The following is a 25,639-nucleotide window of genomic DNA, read 5'->3' as shown; positions in this document are numbered from 1 at the left end:
CTTAGATACATAAAGAGAACTGTCATTGTGATTTCTTCATTTTGCCTCTAACTATCATGGGCTCTCCTATGTCCCTACCCACTGGCTGGGAGAAGTAAAGCTTAGTCAGATCGAAACCGTAAGTCCTTTTAGAAAGAGTTCAGTCTCTCTTGAATGAAAGTGCTTGCTCCATCTCTCAGATGGAGCCCCTCCTTCTTCTCTCCTGAAGATGGTACTGTCTGTACTGGATGAGGGATGGCTTATAAGACCTTGTGGTGGGGAGAAGAGGGAGGGTCCTCGGGTGTGGTCGGTCTCTGGTCTCTGGGGCCACGTTCCTTTGTCTGCCTGCCTGCTAGGGGCCCCCTGGCCCTCCTGATGGGGTCTGCATCCAGTGAGCCTGTGGCCTCTTCTCATGCAGGCAGGGCTACCTGTGTAGGGCCTCCTGGCAGACGAAGGCTCAGGGTGGCTTCAGCTGGGGCTGACAATGCTCTGAGGTCTGGCTGTGACTCCTATTCAGACCTGGCTCAGGTGATCTGGGCTCTGCCCCTCACCGCCCATCCTGAGCAGCCCCCTCTAGAAACTCCCCAGACAGATTTTCAGTTATTGGGGGGTTAACGGGAGCAGAGGGTAAGGGGTCTGGAGAAGCTTAGCTTGAGTGCTTCCCGTACCTAATCACTCTACACCTCTGCGTCAGGACGATGTGATCACACCAGTCTGGACTGGCGCAGACTCTGCAGGGACTTTGTCTGGGACTCAGAATGATGGTGGTGGGAAGAGTGAGGGTAAGAGGTCCTTTCCACCCTCGTTGTCACCTTCACTTTTTAAAAGCTCATCTCACTGTCCCGCCTCTTTCTCTGTTTCACCTTTCCACAATTACCCGAGAACTGGAAAGGGTTTCCCTCTTCTTTCTGTTCTCTCTTATGCAAAACCCTACGATGGATCCCTGGAATTTCCCTCTCATAAGCTAAAGAGAAGATAAAGCAATTTAGACAGATCTTTCTCAAGAGATAACCCGGGTCTTGCTACACATTCCTATTTTTTAATATTACCTCAGTCATTTTCTTGCATTCCTTCTGGAACAAATCTTAACCCCCCCCCCCACCGCCGCCCCAAACAGAGAGATGCTTCTGGCAGACCGGGGTGAAGGTCACATTCTTGGATAAGCAAGAGAAGAGCCTGTTAACCAATTTCGAAGAACTTCCTCCGACACATGTGTTAAGAGCCCTGATTGAGAAAGACGGTGGTACATTTAAGAGGCTGAAAGAAGTTGACCTGGCTCACAGGTAATAGGAAGAGGGGGTCCCTGCTGTGCGCCAAGGGGCAAAAAAAAGGTGTTAATCATTCAGTGCTTTACTCTGGGCCAGCGGACAGGATCACAAGGCGCACAGCCCTCCCCAAGGAGGGCTGACTAACCACGGACAAGATACTGAGCGAGAGAGCGGCAGGGTCAGCTGAGCCAGAGCTGCGGTGCGGGGAACGGTCTGGAAGGAGAGGAATGAGACCCACTGCAGCGGGGTTAGTAAAGTGTGGCCGCAGGAGCCCAGGTCAGAGATGACGGTGAGGACCGGGGCAGAGAGATAAAGATGGAGCCTGGGAATTTATAACAGAGACACAGCCTTGTGACGCATGGTAGATGTGGGCGGTGAAGACAGAGGAAAGCTCAAGGATAAGCTAAGATTTCTAGCTTGAGCCACAAAACAGATACCGAGGACTTTTTTCTAAGGCAAGAAACTCTTGATATGAAGCAGATCCCTGGGAATGGGTGAGATGGTGGGGTTCCATCTGAGCATTTAGAGGACTGGCTGCCATCCGAGTACAGATCTCCAGTACCCAATAATGAGCCCACTGCACATTTTATGAGGAGAGAAATCCAAATAAAAATATATTCTAAACTCCTTTCCTCCCAGCTGTGGCATTCTCTGAAAATCTGATTTAAACATAAACTGAGGACCCTGATCTTCAGTTTGGCTCTGCAGCTGGTGGCTCAGTACACTGTATTCCTTATGCCCTTGAGAAGCTCCACTATGTACGAACCTCCATCCTCGGGTTTTAATTCATATGAAAACCTTAAACCATCCTAGGTGAATCGAATCCATGTCCTCTTACCATGGAGAACAGAAATATAAGCATCCTTTCATATGCAAATAATAGCATTTTAGTATCAGACACCAGGGACACATTTAATAGGCAACTGACCCTCTTCTCTAATTGCTGCTGACAGTAAAGTCTTTAAGTTAATTAATATAAAACCAAAGCTCCCGTTTTGTCGGCTTTCTACATTATGACTACTTTCTAAAGATATCATAATAAAGGCCACTTTATTTATTACCTAGGTGTATATTTTTACTCTGGATTACTTTGGAGGGTGTCCCAGGAAGTTGCCTTTCTCAGAGCTACTGGTTTATCAAGTTCTTTTTTGTGTGTGACTGAAGAAGACGTTTATCTACATTTGTTTTAACAATTTTCATCTGGGCTCTATATATTGTAGCCACTTTTTAGAGCAAGAGAATTATGAGATCTCAAGTTAAATATTAAGTTCTCCATTTGGGTCTGTTAAGACCGGAGCCAAAATTATTGTCTGAAGAGAGTCATGGCTCTGTCCATGGAGCAGTGAAGAGTGTTTTGTTGTTGCTTTTTAGAATTTCAGGCACAAGTTCTCATTAGCATCCTAACCCGGACAGATTGTTCAAATGCACGGCTCTGAACTCGACTAGTAACACACACTAGCTGCATCCCAGCTATTAACCAGGACTTCATTGCCAAGCTCACTGCTGCTCCGTAGTTTTCAAATGCTCAGCTGAGGGAGAAAAACACGTGGTCGTTCGAAAGATACGCTATTCAACTGTTCCTGTCTAGATGCTCTGAAGTTCATTCCTGGGTGAAGACAGATCACTAAAGAGCTACATACTGGGATTAAAACAATGAATTTCTAAAGTGAGTCGATTACTTTCCCTAAGCTTCATTTTCCAAAATGCAAAATGAAGGAAGAGTCACTCATTCATTCAACTATTACTCACTAAGCTACTATTCCCAAAGTATTAGGTCTACAAAATAGAAGATGACATAGTCCCGCCTCTTAATGACCCTGTCTATCTGTGAGCCTAAGTGTCTTTATCTACATAGGAAGACCAAATAGACCATCATAATCTTATGTGATAAACACAGAAATGGAGAAATATACAGGGTACAGAAGCACAAGGAGAGACACGTTACCCAGCCTGAGTGCAGGAAGGGGAGAACAACAAGGATACTGAGATGTCCTAGAATAATGCTACCCGCTCTCACGGGTGTCGTGTGTTAGTGGGGATCCAGTGAGACGGGGGAGATATCACTGTCACAACTGGAAAAGGAGGAGCCGAGGTATCAGCTACAGTGCCTCTGGCTCTGACACAGACACTCCGAATTGGCTCAGTCAATACGGAAATGTATTATCTCACATGACAGAAGGTCCAGAGATAGGGGAGGTTTCAAAGTCAGTTGATGTAGTGGCTGGACTATGTCACCAAGGACCCTCCTTCTTCCCGTCTCGCAGGGCTGCCTTTCCACTTGGGATGGAACACCTCAGGATAGAACAAGGTGGCTGCGGGCAACACAATAAGACATGGAAGGTCCCAAGTAAGAAAGAGACCATCTTTACTTGTGCTGCCCTCTTAGGAGGGAAAACATTTTCCCAGAGACATTTGAAGGTTTCCCCTCATGTCTCAAAATCCTGGGTTTGGGCACCTGCCCGTCGGGAAAGCAATCAGTAGTAAGGGCCATGGGCTTTACCATTGAGACTTAGTGTGATTATGCGGAGCCCGTCTATTTCAGAGGATCAACCACACATACTGCTGCAGGAGCGTTACAGGCACACGATGGCTGACTTGAAAGAAGTCACTCTTCCTTCTGGGAATCTCTCATTTGCCAAATTTTTTAAAATCTCTGCAACTTTCCTACCTCAATGAGATACTGGTTTTTTCTCTTTTGATGCCTACAAAGCAAGGCTGACGGAAAACGATCAAATCACGTCACACGAGTCATTCTGCGGCCCAAATCCATGCATTTCAAACAAAACTTACCGAAATCTACGAGTTTAACTCCGCCTTCGATGGTTAATAGGATGTTATTTCCTTTTATATCACGGTGGATAGTCTTGTTGTTATGTAAATGCTGAAGTCCCTAGAAGTGGGAAATAAATACATAGTGACTTTTAGAGAAAGCAGCAAAAACACATTTTTCAGATGGATGCATTTATACAAAATCAATAGGAAACACACCACACGTTAAAATTAACAAAGGTTCTTAAATGCTTCACATTGAGTTAGTCAAATCAAAGTATATCATTTCCACTTTGGACTATATAAAAATTCAAAAAAACCAGTGCATACTCCTCAGCCCTTAGCAAATAGTTTATTTAAAATGTGCTGATCTCAACATAAGAAAACATTCTATACACTCATTTGAAATAATGGCTCTTAAAGGAATAAATAAATAAACAATGCCAAATAAAAACCTAACTATTAGTAAAAATACACATTATCTACCTTTACCATAATCTCAGAAATATACCTAGGAGATCAAAACTCAGGTTTCTGTTGACACAAGGAGGGTAGATCTCTAATGGAAAAAAGGAATTAGTTATGCTAAACATTTCACATTTTGCATCTTACTCTTGCATTGATAAATACTAATGTAGTGATGCTTTGCTAAAAATAGGATTCTCACTTTTTATTTAACTGGAACTGCCTCGTAATTAATGCACAAACAATTTAAACCACCTTACCAACAGCGCTTCACGTAAAATATAGGCAATTATGGGCTCACTCATTCTTTTGCCCTTCTTCAGAAATCCTTTCACAAGATCTGTCACTGATCCTCCGTTGCACAGCTATAAAAGAATATTTCAAGATAGATAATAAAATGATATGCCATTTTAAGTACTTGCTATAAAAGGTTTTCTCAAAACGTTTTACAAAACTGTTCTAATTTTTTGTTTCGAACAATTATTCCCATCATCTTTATGGTTTCATAAATGAAATGAAGATATAAACTTGTACTAGTGTACAATTAATTACTGGAACACAGCTTCCATTTGAATTAATTTTTAGAAGAGAATCTGGAGAAGCACTGGGCTTGGCTTATAAATTTAAGGAAAAGAATTATGATTCTATAAATCAGTCTCAAATTTTAAGATCTAGGGCTTAAAGGCATTCTTGATTCCTGATAGTTTAATTAATAGTGCAACGTGACCTCAATCCATGGCTATATACTGTTTCATATGCGCATTAATTTAAAGACATACCTCCCTTCTGGTAAAACTTCAGAGTGTGCTGAAGTAAGGGTTACAAATACTATTTTCGAAAACTGTTTTAAGTGTCATGTTCCCTAGCTCTTCCTCCCTCCACACCTCCGAAGAGTAGAGACAAACAAGAGGGAGGGGCATGGTAGGGGAATTTTTCACATCCAGGTTTCTCTGAAGTTAGGTAACATGAAGTCCCACAGTAAACTTTCAAACAGGCTGTGCATTCTCAGAAGAGACAAACACTGACATTAGCAGTGGAACATGAGAGGGGAGATAACTAGGTAAATGGTCCCAACAAAGCTTTGACCCCGTGATCCCCTAATGTCTGATCCATTAGCGTTTGCTGTCAGCTCTGTCTCTCCCCCCAGGGCTCTGGTCCATGGTCTCCTTGCCCTTACCCTGAACTATGGGGCCTCCTCTGACACCTCAGTGCCTGCAAACTAAGAGCCTGGCATTTCCCTGACTCTACTGACCTAAATGGACGTAGAAAACAAAGGTGAGAGGAAGTGTATTCCTGACACCCTCATCTAAAATACTGAACACATTTTCTCTCAAACTTTTTTCTAACACAGTGATTAGATTTTATTGGATGCCTTAACACTTCTGATACATTATAGATTAGATAATAACAGCTGTGTTGGGCACATTTTTTAAGCTAGCACATTTCTAATCCATTTACATGCATTATCTGTGTATCTCACCACTCTGTGAAATAGGAATTATTAGCATCTCCATACTAAGGATTGGGAAAGTGAGGCACAAAATTGCTAAAAGGTAACTTGGAAAAGATCACACAGTAGTGACAGAGCTAAGACCTCAACTTGTACAGCCTGACTTTAGAGTCCAGTCTTACATTTAATCATGACATGTCATGATCCCCCAAAAGGAGGTCTGGGCTGGCTGGTCGATCTAGCCATCATGTGTAATATTGTTTTTGTAAGTGTGTTTAAAATCTAAACACGAAATCACAAATGAACACTTAGATGCAACTCCTTTTGTAACTGGTGTCTTTCTACATGCAAAGAAAACTTTCATCTTCTACAGGAATCTGTGCAGCCCTAGCACTCCCAAACCAGCATTTTCTTCTGCAGAAAAGGGAACACCTTTTAACTGGATAAGAAGCAGAGTGTGCTGTCCTGACAGCAGAATACAGGGTCACATTGCCTCCTCTGTGGCCCAGCAAGATTAGTTCACAAAATTATTCAAAATTGACTGAAAAGAGGGTTTCCCTGCTGGCGCAGTGGTTAAGAATCTGCCTGCCAATGCAGGGGACACGGGTTCGAGCCCTGGTCTGGGAAGATCCCACATGCCACGGGGCAACTAAGCCCGTGAGCCACAACTACTGAGCCTGCGCGTCTGGAGCCTGTGCTCCACAACGGGAGAGGCCGCGACAGTGAGAGACCCACGCACCGCGATGAAGAGTGGCCCCCGCTTGCCGCAACTGGAGAAAGCCCTCACACAGAAACGAAGACCCAACACAGCCAAAAAACTTAATTAATTAATTTTAAAAAAATTGACTGAAAAGAAATTGAGTCCTTTAAATTGCAGAGCACTTATTTAAAAGAACCAAGTTTTAGGACCAGTTTTTAAATTTCCAAAATTCATTGCAGGGTGACTGGCTTTTCCTATGTCTCCAAAGTGTGGCCTCTTTGCTGCATCTTCTGTGATTGACTATTATGTTAATTCAAGAGTAAACAGCTAGGATCTTACAGGGAGAATAAAGGAGCCATAAAGAAATGTGCAGGATGAGGTTTCCCTGGTGGCGCAGTGGTTGAGAGTCCACCTGTCAATGCCAGAGGACATGGGTTCGAGCCGTGGTCCGGGAAGATCCCACATGCTGCAGAGCAACTGGGTCTGTGCGCCACAACTACTGAGCCTGCACTCTAGAGCCTGCGAGCCACAACTACTGAGCCCTCGTGCCTAGAGCCTGTGCTCTGCAACAAGAGAAGGCACTGCAATGAGAAGCCCACGCACTGCAACAAAGAGTAGCCCCTGCTCACCGCAACGAAGAGCAGCCCCTGCTCACCGCAACTAGAGAAAGCCCATGTACAGCAACGAAGACCCAACGCAGCCAAAAATAAATAAATAAAATAAATAAATAAATAAATAAATTTATTTTAAAAAAAAGAAATGTGCAGGAAATAAAATAAAAATTGGAAAAAGAACTAATGCGATCATAGAGTTTGCACTAAGAAGTTCAAATACCACTTTCTGGTATCGATATTTCTTTGACATAGTTATTTTCCCTAACTAGTAAAGTTGAGAATACAGGATTCTTTGTGATATACACTCTAGTTTTTTTTTAAAGTAAGGTATGTTGAGGCATAATTTACATACAATAAAATTCACCCAATTTAGCATACAATTCTGAGTATTGACAAACATATTAGTCATGTAACCACAACCACAGTCAAGATATAGAACTCCATCACACAAAAATCTACCCTCCTGTCTCTTTGTAGTCAAACCTCTTCCCCAGTACCTGGCAAGCACTAATCTCTTCTCTGCCCCTATGATTTTGTCTTCGCAGGAATGTCATGCGGATTGAGTCATAAGGTGTGTAGCCCATTAAGTCTAGCTCCTTTGATTTGCCACAATGAATCTGAGATTCATCTTTGTTGCTGTACATTCCTTCTTTAATGCTATTTTAATGTTAGTCATTCCTTCTTTAATGCTGAGTATTCCACTGAATAGATAAACCACTGTTTGTTTATCCATTCATTAATTGAAAGACTTTGGAGTTGTTTGCAGTTTTTGGCAATTATGAGGAAAACCACTGTAAACATTTGCATAATAGGCTTTTCCATGAATATGGTTTTCATTGCTGTTGGGAATTGTTGGGTCCTATCGGTCACATGTATGACCTTCTAGGTATTTGCTAAACTATTTCCCGAAGTGGCTGTACCATTCTGCATTCCCACTAGCAGTGAACGAGAGTTCCAGTTGCTCCACATCCTCGTCAGCAGTTGACACTGTGACTTTTTAAAAAGCCATTCTAAATGGATCTCATGTGATTTTGATTTGAGTTTGTCTAATGACTAATTTCATTGACCATCTTTTCATGTATGTATTTGCTATCCATTTACTTTCTTTGGTGAAGTGTTCAAATTTTTGGTTCCTTTTTTATTTTTTTTTATTATTGAGTTTTGAGAGTTCTTTGTGTATGCTGGATACAAGTCCTTTCTCCCAGTTTGTGGCTTGACCTTTTATTTTAAGTGTCTTTTGAAAAGCAGAAGTTCTAAATTTATCATGTTGAAAATTTTACAGGAAGTGTTTTTTATGTCATATCAAGAAAATGTTTGCCTAACCCAAGGTCAAAAAATTTTTCTTCTACAATTCCTTCAGGAAGTTTTATAGTTTTAGGTTCCACATATAGGTAGGTCTATAATCCATTTACAGTTAATTTTTGTACATGTGTTAGGTATGGATTATATATGGATGCCCAATTATTACAGAACACTTTTCTATTATTCAAAGGTACCCAGAAAACAGAAAATATGACTCTGAATTGGGTTTAAAACCTAGTTACCAACACAAGGAATAGGGTAATCTTAAATGTATACTGTTAAGTGAAAGAAGGCAGTTTGAAAATACTACATACTGTATGATTCCAACCATATGACATTCTGGAAAAGGCAAGACAATGGATCCTGTAAAAAGATCAATGATTAACAGGGTTCAGGGAAGAGAAAGGGAAGAATGACCAGATGGAGCACAGAGGAATTTTTAGGGCAGTGAAACAAGTCTATATGATATTGTAATGGTGGATACAGGTAATTATTTATTTGTCAAAATCCATAAAAAGTATACCACCGAGAGTGAACCCTAATGTAAACTCTGGACCTTGGATGGTACCGATGTGTCAATGTAGGTTCATCAGTTGTAACAAATGCACCACTCTGGTAAGAAATGTAGATAATGGGGGAGTCTATGCATGTGTGAGGGCAGAGGACATATGAGAAATCTCTGTACCTCCCTCTCAATTTTTCTGTGACTCTAAAACTATGCTAAAAAATAAAGTCTTTAAAATATCTGTAAAATGTACCACACAGAGAATTAACCCTAATGTAAACTATGGACTTTAGTTAACAATAATGTATCCTTATTGTCTCATCAACTGTAACAAATGTTCCATACCAATGCAAGATGTTAATAACAGGGAAAACTTGGTGAGGGGGATTTATGGAAACTCTCTGAACTTTCCACTCATTTTTTCCATAAACCTAAACCTGTTCAAAAAAATAAAATCTATTCATTTTTTAAAATCTAGCTGCTAACATCAAGAATATTTGAAAAGGTCCTAAACTAATAATGAAGGAGCAAAGAAAATTACTCCAAGTTATGTCAGACCCCTTACAGGGTCTTCTTAGAAACTAATTATTCTACTATTTGGCTGCTGCCTAAGCAGGAATAGTGGTTTAATTTTCAGGATGGAAAGGGGTCTTTTGAATGAAACTTCAAGAAGAGGTAGATTAAAACGAAAAAGAAATTATTAAACAGACCATAGGGACCAAATGTCAATAAACCACAAGTTAACTTGTGGTTGACCTCTTCCTAAAGATGCCCAAGATGAGATATCACCATGAATATTCTAAATCCTCGTTTAGAATTAGCAACATTTCAAATATGCTCTAGGATGAAATTTACTTTTGTTCAATTAGCATAAAATGCCTTTCATACATGAATAAAGTGAAAAACAATTAACCTTAGTACGTTTGTTTTTAAATGAATGTGAAGGATTAAAATATATTAAAGGAAATGCAAATGTTGAATTAAGCAACAGATCATAAAAAATGAAAATGACCGTTATGTTTCCATTTAAAAAGAACTGCACCCAGAGGAATGAATTGCATCATATTAACCCTATGCAATTCTTAAATCACCAAGATAGGTTAAAAGGGGGATTTGTAATAGGGGACCAGAAAACCCTTAAGTGTAGCTTCGCAGCACAATGCTACAACAGGGCCTTAACGTTCTTTCACTGAACAAAATTGAAGCATAATTTTCTTAAGCCAGAGCTACACTAATGAAAGGACAGAGCAACAGTGAGAATGAATCCTCTCCCTAGGCTGCAGTCAAACATGAAAAAAAACCCAATAACCTAAATCAAAAGGGATGATATTCTCTGAACAGATCATTACAACTCACTTCCAAAGACAGCTTTTATAAGTTTTCAAAATGTATTCTGTCTTCACTGTGTTAGGAGAGATACGAGATTTTTACTCGAATTTCTGGAAAAGGACTACTGACTTCTGCAGTTGGCATTTCTGACTTCTGCTGTTTTTCATTGTTTTTTGTTTATTCTAAGAATGCTCTAAGACGCTTCGCTTAGTCTGACCATATCCCATGTGAGGCCACAAAAGCAGAAACTCATTTTCTAACACTCATTCTAGTTTTTACTTTGCTCATTTTATAAAAGCGTTTGAGTCGTTTTATAGAAACCAATTTTTAGCAAACACCTACACGTGAAGTTTTTGGTAACTGTGGGTGTAATGTTATAAGACACGGCTGTATTGCTTGCAGAGTAACTGCACCATTTCACACTGCCGAAGTAACGTGTAAAAGTTCAATTTGCTCCACAACCTCACCAATACTGGGTATTATGAGTCTTTTAAATTTTAGTCATGTTAGTGGGTGTGTACTATAGCTTCATTGTGGTTTTAATTTGAATTTCCCCCCAAAAGAAAGATATTAAACATATTATATATATGCTTTTGCAAGGAGTCCAAACTTTTTTTGCACACTTCATAAGAAATTGGGTAGACGCACTTTGTTAGGTGAAATTTCCATCTATTCCTAGAGTGCTGAGATTATCACAAATGGGTGTTGAATTTTGACACGTTTTTATTGATTTTTTTCTCTTTGATTCCATTAATACAGTGAATTATGATGCAATAAATTTTAATGTTTAACAAACTTATTTTAATGTTTTAATAAAATTGCATTCCTGGGATCAATCCCATTCAGTCATAACATATTAACATTTTTATATATTACTGGATTCAATTTGTTAATATTCTGAGAAAGATTTTTTCCAAATGTGTTCATGTGAAATGTCAGAATGTATTTTCTTTTCTTGTAATATCTTTGTCTTCTTTCGTCAGTATAATGTTGCCCTCATAAATGAGTCAACAAGACTGATTATTTCTTTCTTAAAGATTTCATAGGATTCATTTTTTTCCCCAGAATGACAGTGTGAAGAACTCTGTGGACTCATTCCCCAGTATAACTGGTGAAAATTATAAAAATAAACAATGAGTTAAAGTCTTTGGAAATTGTAAGGGTGTACAGCAAATGAAGTAACATTTAAGAACACAACTAATATTTGTAGTATTTAATTTTGTCCTCTATAGGCTTATTAACTGTACTTTTTCATTTTATTTTTAGTGGTTGCTTTAGCGTTTACAATATGCATCTTTAACTTAACACAGTATGCCTTAAAATAATATTATACCACTTCCTAAGTAATGTAAGACCCTTAAGACTGTACATTTCCATTTTTCCTCTCCTGTCCCTTTGCTATTGTTGTTATACATTTTAATTCTGCATGTAATGACCCCACAAACCATAATTATAATTATGGTTTCAAACAGTGATTTTTTTCTTTTAAAGATACTAAAAAATATAACATACAAAGGTTCTTATTTATCTTTATATTTACCATGGATAATATTCTTCATTTCTTTTTGCAGGTCTGAGTTTTTATATGAAGTCATTTTCCTTCAGCCTGAAAACTTTATTCCACATTTTTATGGTGCAGGTCTCTGACGGTAAATTCTTTTCCTTTGATGAAAACATCTGTCTTTATTTTGCCTTCATTAATGAATAACATTTTCACTGTATACAGATTTCTAAGTTGAAAGGCTTTCAATGTTTTAAATATACCATTCCACTGCCCTGGAGGACAGATCAGTGACCACGCTTCTCTCTGACCCCTACATGTCCTCTTGGTGCTTTTGTAATGGTCTCTTCATTATTAGTGTTCAGCACCTTGTTTGTGACATATCTTAGTGTGGTTTTCTTTGTTTATCCTACAAGAGGGATTTTGAGCTTCTTAGATCTGTGACTTTTTAGTGTTTACCAAATTCAGAAAAATTGCAGCCATCATTTATTTAAATACTGTATCTCTGCCCCCCCACCCCGCCCCTGTACTGCTCTTGGACTGAAATTACACACCGTTTAGAATACTAGATAATGTCCCATAAGTCGCAGGGGTCTTCCTCCCTTTTTTGTCTGTCTGTGCTCAGTTTAGACAGCTTCTATTTTCCGGTCTTCAAATTCACTGATCTTTTCTTCCACATGTCTAAGCTGCTGTTAAACTCAATACTATATATTTTTCACTACAGATATTGTATTTTTCTATTCTAGAAGCTCCATTCAACTCTTTTCTATAGTTTTCATTTCTTTCAACATTATGTTCATGTTTTCCTTTTGAAATCCTTGAACGCTGTGATAATAGCTGTTTTAAAGTCTTTATCTGCTAATTCCATTATCCTGGTTATTCCTGGGTCTGATTCTTTTGACTGATTTTTATTCTGATAATGGGTCACCTTTTCCTGCTTCTTTACATATCTAATAATTTTTTATTAAATGATGGACATGACTAATTTTACATTTGAATGTTCAGATCTTGTTGTCTTCCCTTAATGAATGTTGAATTTTGTTCTGTCAGGCAGTTAATCTACTTGTGGACCAACCTGAACATTTCAAGCCCTGTTTTTGAACTTCTTATGGGAGGCCAAGGGAAGTTCTTATTCTAGGGTGAGTCTAGCCCTTCCTTTAATGCATAACCCTTCTGGGTCTCTACTAAGTGCCTCAGGGGTTCAACAAAGATTCCCCAATTTGGCTGATCAGAACTCAAGCATCTCCCAACCCTGCACAAACTCCAGCAGTTGTTCAGATTACTGCTTTTCAGTAATTCTTACCCTAATAATTGTTCTTTGCCCAACTGCCTGAAATCTTGCCCTATACATTTCCAGCTTGGTTTTCAGTAAAAGACTCAAGGGAACCCCTATGCAGATTTCTGGAGCGTTTTTCCTGCTTAACTCTCCCTTCTTTGAAAATTCCAGCCACTTCTGCCTTCCCAATCTTTTCAGTTCAGCAAGATAGCTGTGATCTCCTTGGGAATGTCCTCCTTATGCCCGTGGTCTGGAAACTGCCTCCAAGATTAAAGATGGGATAATTGTAGTGTTCCTCTTGTTTATTTCCTTTTCTCAATGTCACAGTCTTAAGCTGTCTCTTTCCCAGTGTTTGAAAATTGTTGTGTTTTTAAAAATATATTTTATGCCGTTTTCTAGTTATTTATGGTACAGCCACGCAATGATGCAAGTTACTGTCATGGCCAGAGCAGAAGTCCCAGATTACTTCTATACACGCTGAAATCTGAGAAGCTCTGGCAGTGTTTTCCAAACTTTCCTTTGATAAGAATCACCTTAGTGCTTGTTTAAAAAACTAGTTTCCTAAAACTCATTCTTGGAGTTTCTGCTTCAGTGGGTTTGAGATGGGGATGATCCTTATCAGAGTATCTGGAATATATATTAAAGAACAAAGGTACCGCAAGTGTCCTGCTTTTTTTTTTTTTCAGGTGGAGGCTTAAAATGTTACCTACTCAGCTAGGCCTTCTTTCACCTCTCTTTTCGTAAAGGGTCTTCTTTTTCATTCTTTATTAGCACCCCATTTATATTCTTCATAGTATCAATAACAATGTGTAATTATTTAATTTGTCTATTTAGTTTTAAATCGTCTTTCTGCACCATTAGACTCTAAGCCCCAGGATGACAGTTTGTCTTGTTCTCCACTGAATGCCCAGAACCTACCAAAATGCCTGGCCCAAAGTAATAGATAATATTTATGGAATTAATAAATGACTGGATGAATAAACTTTAGTCCTAGACACTTACGCATGCACGCACACACACACACACAATGACAGAGGCCATCTTTTCACAGCCACTATGGCTGAGGACATACTAGACAAATAGACTCTGAGACAGGAGACTGTATTCCTCAAGTACTTAAGGTGCTGCTGTCCGGCCAACCAAGAAAGGGTAAATTACAATTTTGCCCTTCGAGCTCATCAGTAGAAAATGCTTAATAACCAGACTGATTTAACTCAATTTTGACTCTGTTTTTTAGTCTCCTGATTTAGTGATAATCAGATGCAGAAACCTAGCGACCTCCCCCGAGCCCCGCCTACATCCAGCCCCTGATCCTCCACAGGAGATGCTAGGAATTAACGGAAACACTAAGCAAAAGAGGTATGTACATTTTACAAAGCAGGTCAGTCAAGAGATATGATAGCAATAAGCAAAAATTAATATAAGTCTGGTATTTCAAAATGAAGCATAAGTTAAAAAAAAATACATCAGTTCTCCCTTTATGCTGACATCATTAGGAAAACCTAGAATACTAAGTAACAATAAAAATTCCCAGAGACATTTTGCAAAAAAAATCAGTTCCCACAAAAGAAAACTTTCTACCCCTTCTCTCCTTGGGTAGTTTCATTACAAATGTGTAACTGGAATTTCAGAGAGCTAGCAACTAGTGCTCTTCTCTATGTCCTGAAAATGAATATACAGAGAATTTAGAAGGAAATAGTTCCTAAACAGAGGCCTGTATATCATTAATGCTCAAAAATTTATAGTGTAACAAAATGAAAGAAAAAAAACAGGAAGAAGAAAAATTGTATCACGCTGAAAGCAATAATTCAAAAATCACAACTAAATAACAGAAAAAAACAGACTATCCAGTAAAATCTGAGCAAGTAATCCCCTTCTTAGAATTTCAATTCTGGATCGAAATATAAATAAAATGATTTTTCAAGATGAGAAACTTCTGCGCAGGAGTTTGTCTAAGCTGGTACGGCGCCCCCGGCACATGCCAGGATGATAACGAGGGATATTACTGATGGCTCAGCCCCTCCAGGACACACCTTCTTTATGTAGATTCACATCAGAAGTCTAGCACTGTTAGCATGACTCTCTGGGTAACACCACAGCCCCTCTTTGGCCATCCTTACCCTCATGCAGAATAATTTATTGGGGCTTTATTATGATAAGAGCTATAATTAGTAGTCATTTTGTAGAATAAAGTATTTATGCCACAAGCCAATTTTCTGGAAGTGCCTCTAAAGCAGCACCTGCACCATTCATGTTTATAAATCAGGTAATTGTACATCTAGCCACTTATGTGTATATATAATTAGTCTAATTTGCATATGTGCAAATCAATTACCTTACATACAGTTTGCCAACTTCTTGCTTTCTCTGTGTTTTTCCCCCACTTTGTGAGTGCAAATAGGTCAGATTCCTGAAATACTATGTTAATAAATTACCATTTATTCTTTTTTCTCAAGCCTTTTAGGGATATTTCCAATACCTCCATCTGATAATAAAATATAAGGACAAAGTTCAAAGAAGCTGTTAAGTCTCTGCTGATTCATTATATCAGGAAGCCACTTTGCTTGTACCTGATGTTCCAAAAGTATTTTAATCAATCTTTTCTGCTCTCTCAAAGAACATTTAACTATGATCTGGAGTCTCCAACTCACACCTAACTCCAAGTGATTATACTGAGAAATGACAATATAATTAGAATAGGAATTTGTTAGGCATAAAAGACAGTGAATGATCTCATTCAATATTTTTAAACTCTGGGCAAAGATCTGTACCTTGTGTCCTTGCGCATTTAGGCCTACATTAGGCAGAACACCTGTATCTTCAAATGCTAATTTTCCAATGATTCAACAAGGAAAAAAATTAAACATGCATTACTGAAAATGTTCTGAAGGATATAAATATACAAAATTTTATTCAAGACTGCATTAAGGATTTGCAGAGCATCACATCTCAAATACACAAACACAAATATGAAGTAAATTCTTTACAATTCACCATTAATTTAAGGCAAAATGGTTTAAGTTCATAATTTATATTCTATTACTTAGGTAAGTACGTTGAGATGAGTAAAAGTTTTGCTTTGTTTTAATGCATGATTTAACTAAAACTATAAAGCTATCTTGAACTAAACTGAGAAATACAAAATAATTCTGAAATCATAATAAATTGCCTACCTTTGAAGAACACAACTGGTTATTTAAAATTTTTTTTAAACTTCTATAAAATAATGCACAGTTTCAGATTCTGAGAAGGTTCTTGAAAATTCTATTTTACAATTTTGAAAGACTGGTTCAATTAAAGGTGGCAGATTAAACATATACATTTATTTCCTCTCACATGTGAATCTCCATTAAAATGCTAATAAAGGAATAAAAAAGTATAAAACCACAAGAGAAAACAGAACAAAAAGGGAGAGAAGTGGAGAAGAGATCACAACAAAATTTTTCAACATGGCGTGCAGATGACTGAGTGGTAACTGAGCAATGCAGAGGAAGCTACAAACTGAAGTGCTAGCTGGGGGCTATTGTGAGGTCACCTGAGCGGATTAACCCGGACAGGGCAAGGTAAGAGTGAAAGTGGAGGAGATGGGAGGGGAGGGGCAGAAGAAAGGGATCCCTTGGAGGTCTCTCATCAAGACTTGACACCCTCTTACCCAACATACAAAATATCAACATCCAGGAGCCTGCCTGAGCACCACACACACACACACACACACACACACACACACACACACACACGGGGGTTTTGTTCCTTAGAAAAACTGAACTGAATGGACTCAAGATCTGGTGACATCAGTAGCATGGATAACGGGAGCAAGGCACATAACTACATGACGTGCGAAACAGAGAAGTAACCTGGGAAAGAGGAGGCCAAGGGATCCAGAAACGGTGGATTCCACCCAGGTGAGCAGCAGAGAGATATCAGAGGTCAGATACCTGGCAGACCTCCAGAATGGAGCAGGAGGGCATAGGGTTCCAGAGGTGCAATTAATAATCGTGCCAAAATTCAGAATACGGATTAGGAAATGAAAGAGTAGAGAAGTTCGGCCATCTATTCCAGGTACAGCGATCAACACAGCAAAAGCACAGGCCTACCTGCTCAGGACAGGGTGGTACCACTAACCTGGATCTACACTAATATTGTTCTGTATTATAAGCCCTCTGGTTCTACTTGCTTTTTATTAATCAAGTGAATGTATTTATTTTTAAAAAGATAAAAATGATTAAGTCTATCTGAAATTATATGAACCGGAAAAATACGCTAATTTCATAAATAATATTGTCAATCATTTTAAACATACAAAAAAAAAGATGAAGGAAATATGTTCAGAGGTAAGAGTGGTTCTTTTTATAGTTTCAAGTATTTTCTACAATGATCACTACTTGTAGATTTGTTTAAAAACCATAATAGAAAAAATATAAAGTATGGAGACAATATAATTTATAAATGATTACTGTGCAGGAAAATCAATGGCACATTCTAAAAACGAAACAGAATAAATCAAATGTTAATGAAATAATGTGAATACAAGACACAGAGAACAAACCTGTGGTTGTCAAGGGGAAGCGGGGTGCAGGGGAGAGATGGATTGGGAGTTTGGGATTAGCAAATGCAAACTATTATATATATAATGGATAAACAACAAGGTCCAACTGCACAGCACAGTAAACTATGTTCAATATCCTGCAATAAACCACATGGAAAAGAATATGAGAAAGAGTGTATCTATCTATCTATAGATAGATAGATAGATATAATTGAATCACTTTGCTTTACTCCATAAACTAACATTCTAAATCAACTATACTTCAATTAAAAAAATAAAATAATGTGAATACAATAAATAGATGCTGTTAAGGTGAACAAATAAAGGTTTTACTAGCCCTGAGTTTGACAAGAGCAGCTTTTAAAAATTTTTATAAATTTTATTGGAATTAGTGATTACTTCACCTTGAATAAAAATACTCAATGAAAATCAGAAGAAACACATTCTTACATTCTTCTACGACTGGCAGTTACCTTAGTGGGGCACCTTCCAGTACTCCTGCATTAGAGAGAACTGTCCCAACCTATTCTCAGAAATTGAAAAGGCAGACTCCATAATTTCCCTCTGGCAACTTATTCAATATTCAACACCATTTCTAGGAAGGTTTTTCCCTATAAATGTAAATACAGTTGACCCTCCGTATCCACGGATCACGGTGTTTGAATCCAACTACGTGGAACCCACAGATATGGAGGACCCACCGTACCTGGTTCTGTAGTTTATGTCATTAGTATTCAGTGAAGCCAGAAGAAGAAATCAGCAGCTCGCCATTTTTGTCTAATGAAGCCTCAGGTACATTAATTTTCTCTCATATCATAGCACCTGGCACTGAGCCTCTGTCACGTGTTATGTTGAATAAAATATGGATGAATAAATAAAAATTATAGTGAAGTCCCTTTATAACATGTTCTTCTGAAAGAAAAATAATCCTGGTTTCTTTAGTCTTTTATTGTGGAAACATTTTCTTTTATTGTTGTTTTTTTTTTTTGTCTACACAGCGTGTGGGATCTTAGTTCCCCCACTAGGTATCTGACCCGTGCCCCCTACAGTGGAAGGGCGGAGTCTTAACCACTGGACTGCCAGGGAAGTCGTGAAACATTTTCTTTTAATCTTTAATTAATTTTCTTTCATTTCCCCATGTTTCTAAAGGTGGCAAGACCAGAACTGGGCATAACATTCTACAAAGGATATGACCAGCCAGGAACATATTAGAACTGCTTTACGGGGTCAATGTTACATAAACATTAAGTCATTCCAAGACCACACTGCAGGGGTTTCCCTGGTGGTGAAGTGGTTAACAATCCGCCTGCCAATGCAGGGGACACGGGTTCGAGCCCTGGTCCGGGAAGATCCCACATACCATGGAGCAGCTAAGCCTGTGCGCCACAACTACTGAGCCTGCACTCTAGAGCCCGCGAGCCACAATTACTGAGCCTGCGCGCCTAGAGCCTGCGGGAATAGAGCCCGTGCTCCACAACAAGAGAAGCCACCAGAATGAGAAGTCCACGCGCCGCAACAAAGAGTAGCCCCCGCTCGCTGCAACTAGAGAAAGCCTGCGTGCAGCAACCAAGACCCAACGCAGCCAAAACGAAATAAATAAATAAATTAAATAAATTTATTTAAAAAAAAGACCACACTGCAAATTTCCACATGTAAAATAATGTTGAAACACTCACCTCAAGAACCAGCCACAGCTTATCTCCATTTATTTTATCCTTCTTAAAGTACATGCCATAGAATCTGACCACATTAGGATGGTCAGAAAGTGCTTTTAAGATGTTGTACTCTGCTTCAATCTCTTCATCAATATCCTAGTTTCAAAAAGTCATGGGGAGAGAATGGTGAGAAAAACATGAATGAAGTCAAAGAAACAATTTAGACTACCAAATGTAGAATTTTATTTTGTCAAAGCAAGGTCAGAATAGTTTTTACTGCACTCAGTACTATGTATTGAAACTTCTCATTACACTGCTTAAGGGGAGAGACTGTGATTTTCCCGCTAATCATATATATCTCTAACTACATTTAGTTCGTTGAAAAGGAATAAATAAGAGGCTATTTTTGTGTGCAATGAGAAAGAAACGTATATGAAGAACCACCTAAGATGATCTTCCTTTCTCTGTAGGCAAAGCCATTTATTTGAAATGAAAACTTTTAGCTGGTTCATTTTGTTTCTTTGAAGTACAGGATATTCGAAGGCTATCAAAAACTAGTCATACATGCAATGAACTCCTACCTTTCCAAAAAAGTGAAAGAGTTAAGTTACATAAATTGGCATACAGCCTTTAGTTAGCTAAAGGCCCATTCCCCAGAAGTAGAATAGGTTGTTATCCCATCAGTAAAAGTGCAAACATGACTAGGTACTTAGTCATGTATCTAGGAAAATCACATATACATGAAACAACTCACAGAGTCATAAATAAGAAAAAGACTTCTAATATTTTACGGTAACATTTAATGTCCACACTGTTTTAAGACAGAATCATGGAATCAGAGAGCTGGAAAGAATTTCAGACCAGAGCTCTAATTTGAGAGGAAGAAACTAAAGCTCAGGGCAGTCAGGGTCACAGGAGCTGGTTTGTGTGAGATCCAGGACTAGCCTACTGCCTTCCAGTATTGCTCATTTCCTCCCTACCTTGGAGAGAAGATTATTAGTTCAAAATCCATAACAGTGAGACCCTTTTAATAAAAAGTTTTAAAAAAGCCACTCTGCAAAATGCCTGGGTGCATCTAAATTTATTTTATTAAGATTATAATCTTCTGGTTATAAATCTTTTTTATTTGACTTGTGGCATGATGAATGAGAGTAAATAAAGAATTCTTAGGGAAATACACAGGTACTGTGACAAGAATAACAGCAGCAAAAGAACACATTTCATACTGTAGTTATGAATCTACATGTTTCATTTAAGCAATAGAACAAGACATGATGTATAAGGTTAGCAGTCTACCAAACACGAGTAGATTATGAAAGAATAACGGCTACATGTATTCACAAGCCACTTGTTCTTGTCCACAAAGAAGCAGAGGAATGGGAGAGAGACACTGATTATGGGGCGATACATTGGGATCAGTCTGGAGCCCTTTCTCTCGCCACCATGGACCTCTACCCTTAACAGTGAAGACCAAAGGACAGACCCATAATTGCAAAGACCAGAGGTACAGTTACTTTGGTACAGCCTAATTTGTGTCTCTCTTCCCTCAGTTTGAATGGTAAGAACTTTCCAACAGGGGAACATGAACACATGCAGCATCAGTGAAGCCTGGTCACAGTGCTATTTGTTTTTTTCCCTCCAGTGTATCTAATTTACTACTTGAAAAGAAACCCCACCTTCCCTCTCCTCTGCTCAAAGATATATGAAACTATGTAGTTATCATGGATTTAGCAGAAATAAACTATCAAAAAAGAAAGAGCAACACCAAGGTGAACAGAGGCCCAGGGGCAGACCTTTTGCAGAGTCCTACAGTTTATGAGCGTAACAGCGGTGACGAGGACTCTGATGCCCTCCCCACACACATCACGTCATTTCCATCACACGGCACTCCCATCACGTGTGCAAGAGCTGAGTAATTGGAGAAGTTGCTCTCAGTAGAGGTTTGGGGATTATGGGATCACTGAGCTTATTTTAGCTCCCCCCAGGTGCTAGGGAAGAGCTACGTATGTCCCAGTAGCTGAAAATACTCCCCAATGTCCAGCTCTCACTCCCAGAAAGAAGAATCTCATCCATCTCCTCATGCTCTTAAAGGCAAAGAAAGACGAGTTTCCCTCATCACAACTGGATTTCCCCAAAAAAGCAAAGGAGGAGCCCATTGGGGCACTGCTGAAAAAGAGGCCATGTGGACTGACCAGGACATTCAATTTTTCACAAGGAACCTCACCCTGGTTATAAAGGAGCATCATTTCTGCTCTGGAAACACTTAAGTAAACCTGAAAATTAACTTCCCTTTTCTGAATGAAATTTAATTTAAAAAATATTTCTGGTTTGGAATAAGAGGAATTCTGCCTGAAGCCTAAATGAACACAGGAAGAAAAGGAGATCTGGTACAGACGATATTTTAGGATTACTTCTAGACCCATAAATCTGTATTCTGACAACACTTTGAAATCTAAAATAATATTAAATCAACTGTTGAGCTGTTGAGAGTTGTATTATTTATATACTTATTTGCATTACATATTTATTCTTATATCAAGTATTTATTGTACCTTATTATATATGTTAAGCATATAAACAAGGAACCTCTAACAAGTAGACTTTTTTTTTAAAACATTTTCTTCAAATTGTAACTGACATTGTGATAAATAAATCAAGACAAGATACCTAGAGACTTTTTAACTGTTTAATACAGATTTTTTTTAAAAGTTACTCAGCAGGAAAAAAAAAAACCAATGTGACTTACATGAATCGGATCCAGAATTTTGACTGCTGCCTTTTGGCCATTTTTCTTATTCAACACTTTAAAAACTTTTCCATAAGTTCCTTTGCCGATTGTTTCAGTGATTTCCCATGTATCAGAAGGATCGGGAAAGTTATCAAAGATGATTGTTTTTCCAATTAATGGAAGCATCTTAAAAGTTTAAATCACTGGAGAGAAAAAGCACAGAGTTTCATCTACATTTGATTGGTGATATTAAATGGCACACATAAACTCACGGGAAATTATCTAATATTTTCACTGATATGGAAAATACACAGCAGTAACCAAATGTAGTGAGAGTCATGGAAAAATTTTAATTTCAATTCTTTTTTGCAAACAAATGAATATGAGTTTAATAATGCTTTGTAAGCAGGGCTTTCCATGTTTAACACAGTTCCACTTTAATTGCTACTAATTATTTTCAGATTAAAGTAAGAGGCACATATTTAAATCATTTTGATTTACTGCTTTATATGAACCTTAGAGATGATAAAATTCCACCTCTCCATCAAAGCAAGTCCCACACTTTAAAATGATTGTGTTCTGTATCACTGGTCTATGTAAATAAAACCCAATGATCGGTCCCTCACTGCTTTTAGGATGAAATTTCTTTCACATAAACTACCAGGTCCTTTAAAATATGGCCCTTGCTTCATTTCCTAGCCTCATGTCTCAACACCTCTTCCCTCAGACACTACAAACCAGCCACTTGGGATCCCTCAGGTCATTTCTTTCTTGCTTGAGGATCTTCATATACACTATTCCCTCCCACTTCTGTGGTTTCTTTGCTACTACTTATCTTTTCAGATGTTAGCTTAGACGTCATTCCCTCCAAAGGTGACCACTCTCCATCCCATTTGGGTTGCGTGCCCACCTCTGCACTCCAAGACCACTCTGAACCCACCTTGACCTGATATGACTGTATGCCCAGCACCTGGCACAATGCTGAAATAATTAGGAGAATATGGCCAATAAGGTCAAGTGATTTTTAAAGAGATTTTATACATAACCTAAGATAAGATCTCCCAAGTAAAGCTTTTAGCCTTTCATGTTCCCCTTATATTACATTCAACCGTTTCTATAAAATTACAAAGGAAAAAAAAAAGGAACAGAAAGAGAAACCAGAACTTGTAGCGGTCCTCAGAATTTTTCAATTATCTGTGCAAAACCTCCCTCTTTTCGATGTTAAAACGTTGATGCCAAAAAAAAAAAAAAAGTTGATGCAGTTGTGCTTGTATGTGTATGCATACACATAGAAACACATCTATTAATAAATGTGTTAATATTACATACTAATATTAGCCCATGAAATTCACTTGTCCGACCACAACTTTCAACTTCATTTAATCCACCAATCCACTGAGTCCTCGCTTTCTTTATATCCATCAGATCTCTTCAGTCTTCATTCCCTCTTCATTTTCTCCTTCCCCAGCATAAATTCTACAGCTTGAATTATTATCACTTCCTTGCAAATGCCCTCAGCACTCTTGTTCTTCTCTTTCTCCACCACCAGTCTCCTGGGGTTGAGAAACCAACTCTGGTTAAACTCTGCATCTTCTTCACACCTATGCCTGTAGCTAGAGAAAACCACACAACTAGGCTGTATCGTTTCACTTTAAATTCAGGATAAGAAACTTGCAAGTAGACCCTCAATGCTGCCCAGCAATTCTACTGCACTTCCCTGGTTTGTATATTCTCTTCTCTCTGGGGTGATCAACTATTTCACAGTGATCTGTGTCCTCAAATTTCTCTCTCCTCAAATTGTTCCCTCTTTGCTGTCCATCGCCTCCCACAAAATTTCCCAACTGACGCCCTCATTTAATAATTAAGTGACAGGGCTTCCCTGGTGGCGCAGTGGTTGAGAGTCCGCCTGCCGATGCAGGGGACACGGGTTCGTGCCCCGGTCCGGGAAGATCCCACATGCCGCGGAGCGGCTGGGCCCGTGAGCCATGGCCGCTGAGCCTGCGCGTCCGGAGCCTGTGCTCCGTAACGGGAGAGGCCACAACAGGGAGGGGCCCGCGTACCGCAAAAAAATAATAATAATAATTAAGTGACAAAATGGAAGCATTACTAAACTTAATCTTATCTCAGAAACTACAAACCAACACGCATCAAACACGAGGAGTTCATTCTATTTGTCATCAGTAATTGCTGTTTGGCCTCAGTCTTTTTCTTCTGTTCCATCTCATCCATCATATCTCAGCTCAAATATAACATTTTTAGAAATGTCTTCCCTGTATATTTTATTCCTCCATCAAAATGTACGCTACAGAGGGTACAGACTTTGTTATTTTTACCGCTGTATCCACAGTTCCCAGAATGATGCCTAACACATTGCAGACAATGAGTAAATGCTCGCTAAATGGGCAAATGTTTATTTGTTTACCTGTTAATTCTGAGAACTGAGATCTTATCTCTCTTGTGCACTTACAAATCTTACAGTGCCTCACTCTGTGCCTGGCATATAGTAGATGTTAAATACATAGCTGTAGAATAAATGAATCAATATGGTTCTTCCAAAAAAGTTGTTAAATGGGAGAGAGAAATAAGGATTAGGAGGAGCTGAAAAGAATTTGAAAATCTAAACAAAATAAGCATCATATTCTGATTCATTATATTTAAGGGGACGTCATCCAGTAAATGGCTATGAATGCCTGCTGAAAATTACACCACTACATAAAGACACACTTATGAACAGTGCTTACATCACTACATAAAAACACACTTATGAATAGTTCTTACAACACTTAATCCTTAAGAAATTTGTGCTTTTGATCCGAAATGCAAAGAAACAAGTAGGAGGTAATCAGTAATAATCATCCACTTTAGTGATTTCATAATCAGTCGCAAGATAACTACTTTTTACATCTAGCTACCTGAGTCATGCAAATAAGCATTTATGCCATCCACATAAGGTAAAATTTAGACCAAAAGACCAAATTAAATCTTATTAAATGCCTGAAGTAGGAGTTTTCAACCAGGAAAACCACTCATTTTATGGAATATTGCCTTTTCAGTGGCAATGCTATTGAACACTATTTTAATTTCTGCTGTTTTAATATTAGGGATTAACTGTTGGTCTTTAAATATACAGGCATATGAATTCAGTTAAAATCGACTGAACACCAAATGTGTGCAAAGTATTTTAGAGTTTTGGGGATACAAAGATAGGTAACTTGTGGATAGATAAATAAATATGTAACTATATTATGAAAAGTGATAGGTAACAGAAATAGGCATGAAGTGCTATGGTCGCCCAGGTGAAGAAGCAATTAATTCTGAAATATCGTGAAAAGATACAGAAATTAGCAGTACTAGAGCTGGACATTAAACAAGAACAGGAATTTATCTAAAATAATTTCCTCTTTAACAGTTCATAATAAGACAAATATTTAAAGCAGTGCACTGCTACATTATAAAACAATAATCACAAAATGACAAATGCACAGCCATTTTGGAAACTGAATGCACTTAGTTAAGTCCCACTTAAAACAAACAAAACTTTTAGGCAAAAGA

The 25,639-nt window shown here is 38.4% G+C and overlaps 1 protein-coding gene across 1 annotated transcript in view; it reads right to left on the bottom strand.

Moving 5' to 3' along the window:
• Positions 1-22,273, bottom strand: part of MYO3A (myosin IIIA) — a 170,355-nt gene extending 148,082 nt beyond the window's left edge. The window contains exons 1-4 of the mRNA XM_060003164.1: positions 22,106-22,273; positions 19,381-19,515; positions 4,742-4,846; positions 4,038-4,137 (exon numbers count right to left, since the gene is read on the bottom strand). Of these exons, the coding sequence (XP_059859147.1) occupies positions 4,038-4,137; positions 4,742-4,846; positions 19,381-19,515; positions 22,106-22,273 (508 nt within the window). The remainder of the gene's footprint in view (positions 1-4,037; positions 4,138-4,741; positions 4,847-19,380; positions 19,516-22,105) is intronic.
• Between the last annotated feature and the right edge of the window lie 3,366 nt (positions 22,274-25,639).

The sequence above is a fragment of the Delphinus delphis genome, chromosome 2, assembly GCF_949987515.2.
Source record: "Delphinus delphis chromosome 2, mDelDel1.2, whole genome shotgun sequence".
Lineage (NCBI taxonomy): Eukaryota > Metazoa > Chordata > Mammalia > Artiodactyla > Delphinidae > Delphinus > Delphinus delphis.
The sequence above is the reverse complement of the archived record's forward strand: the minus strand, read 5'-3'. Positions and strand labels throughout refer to the sequence as shown.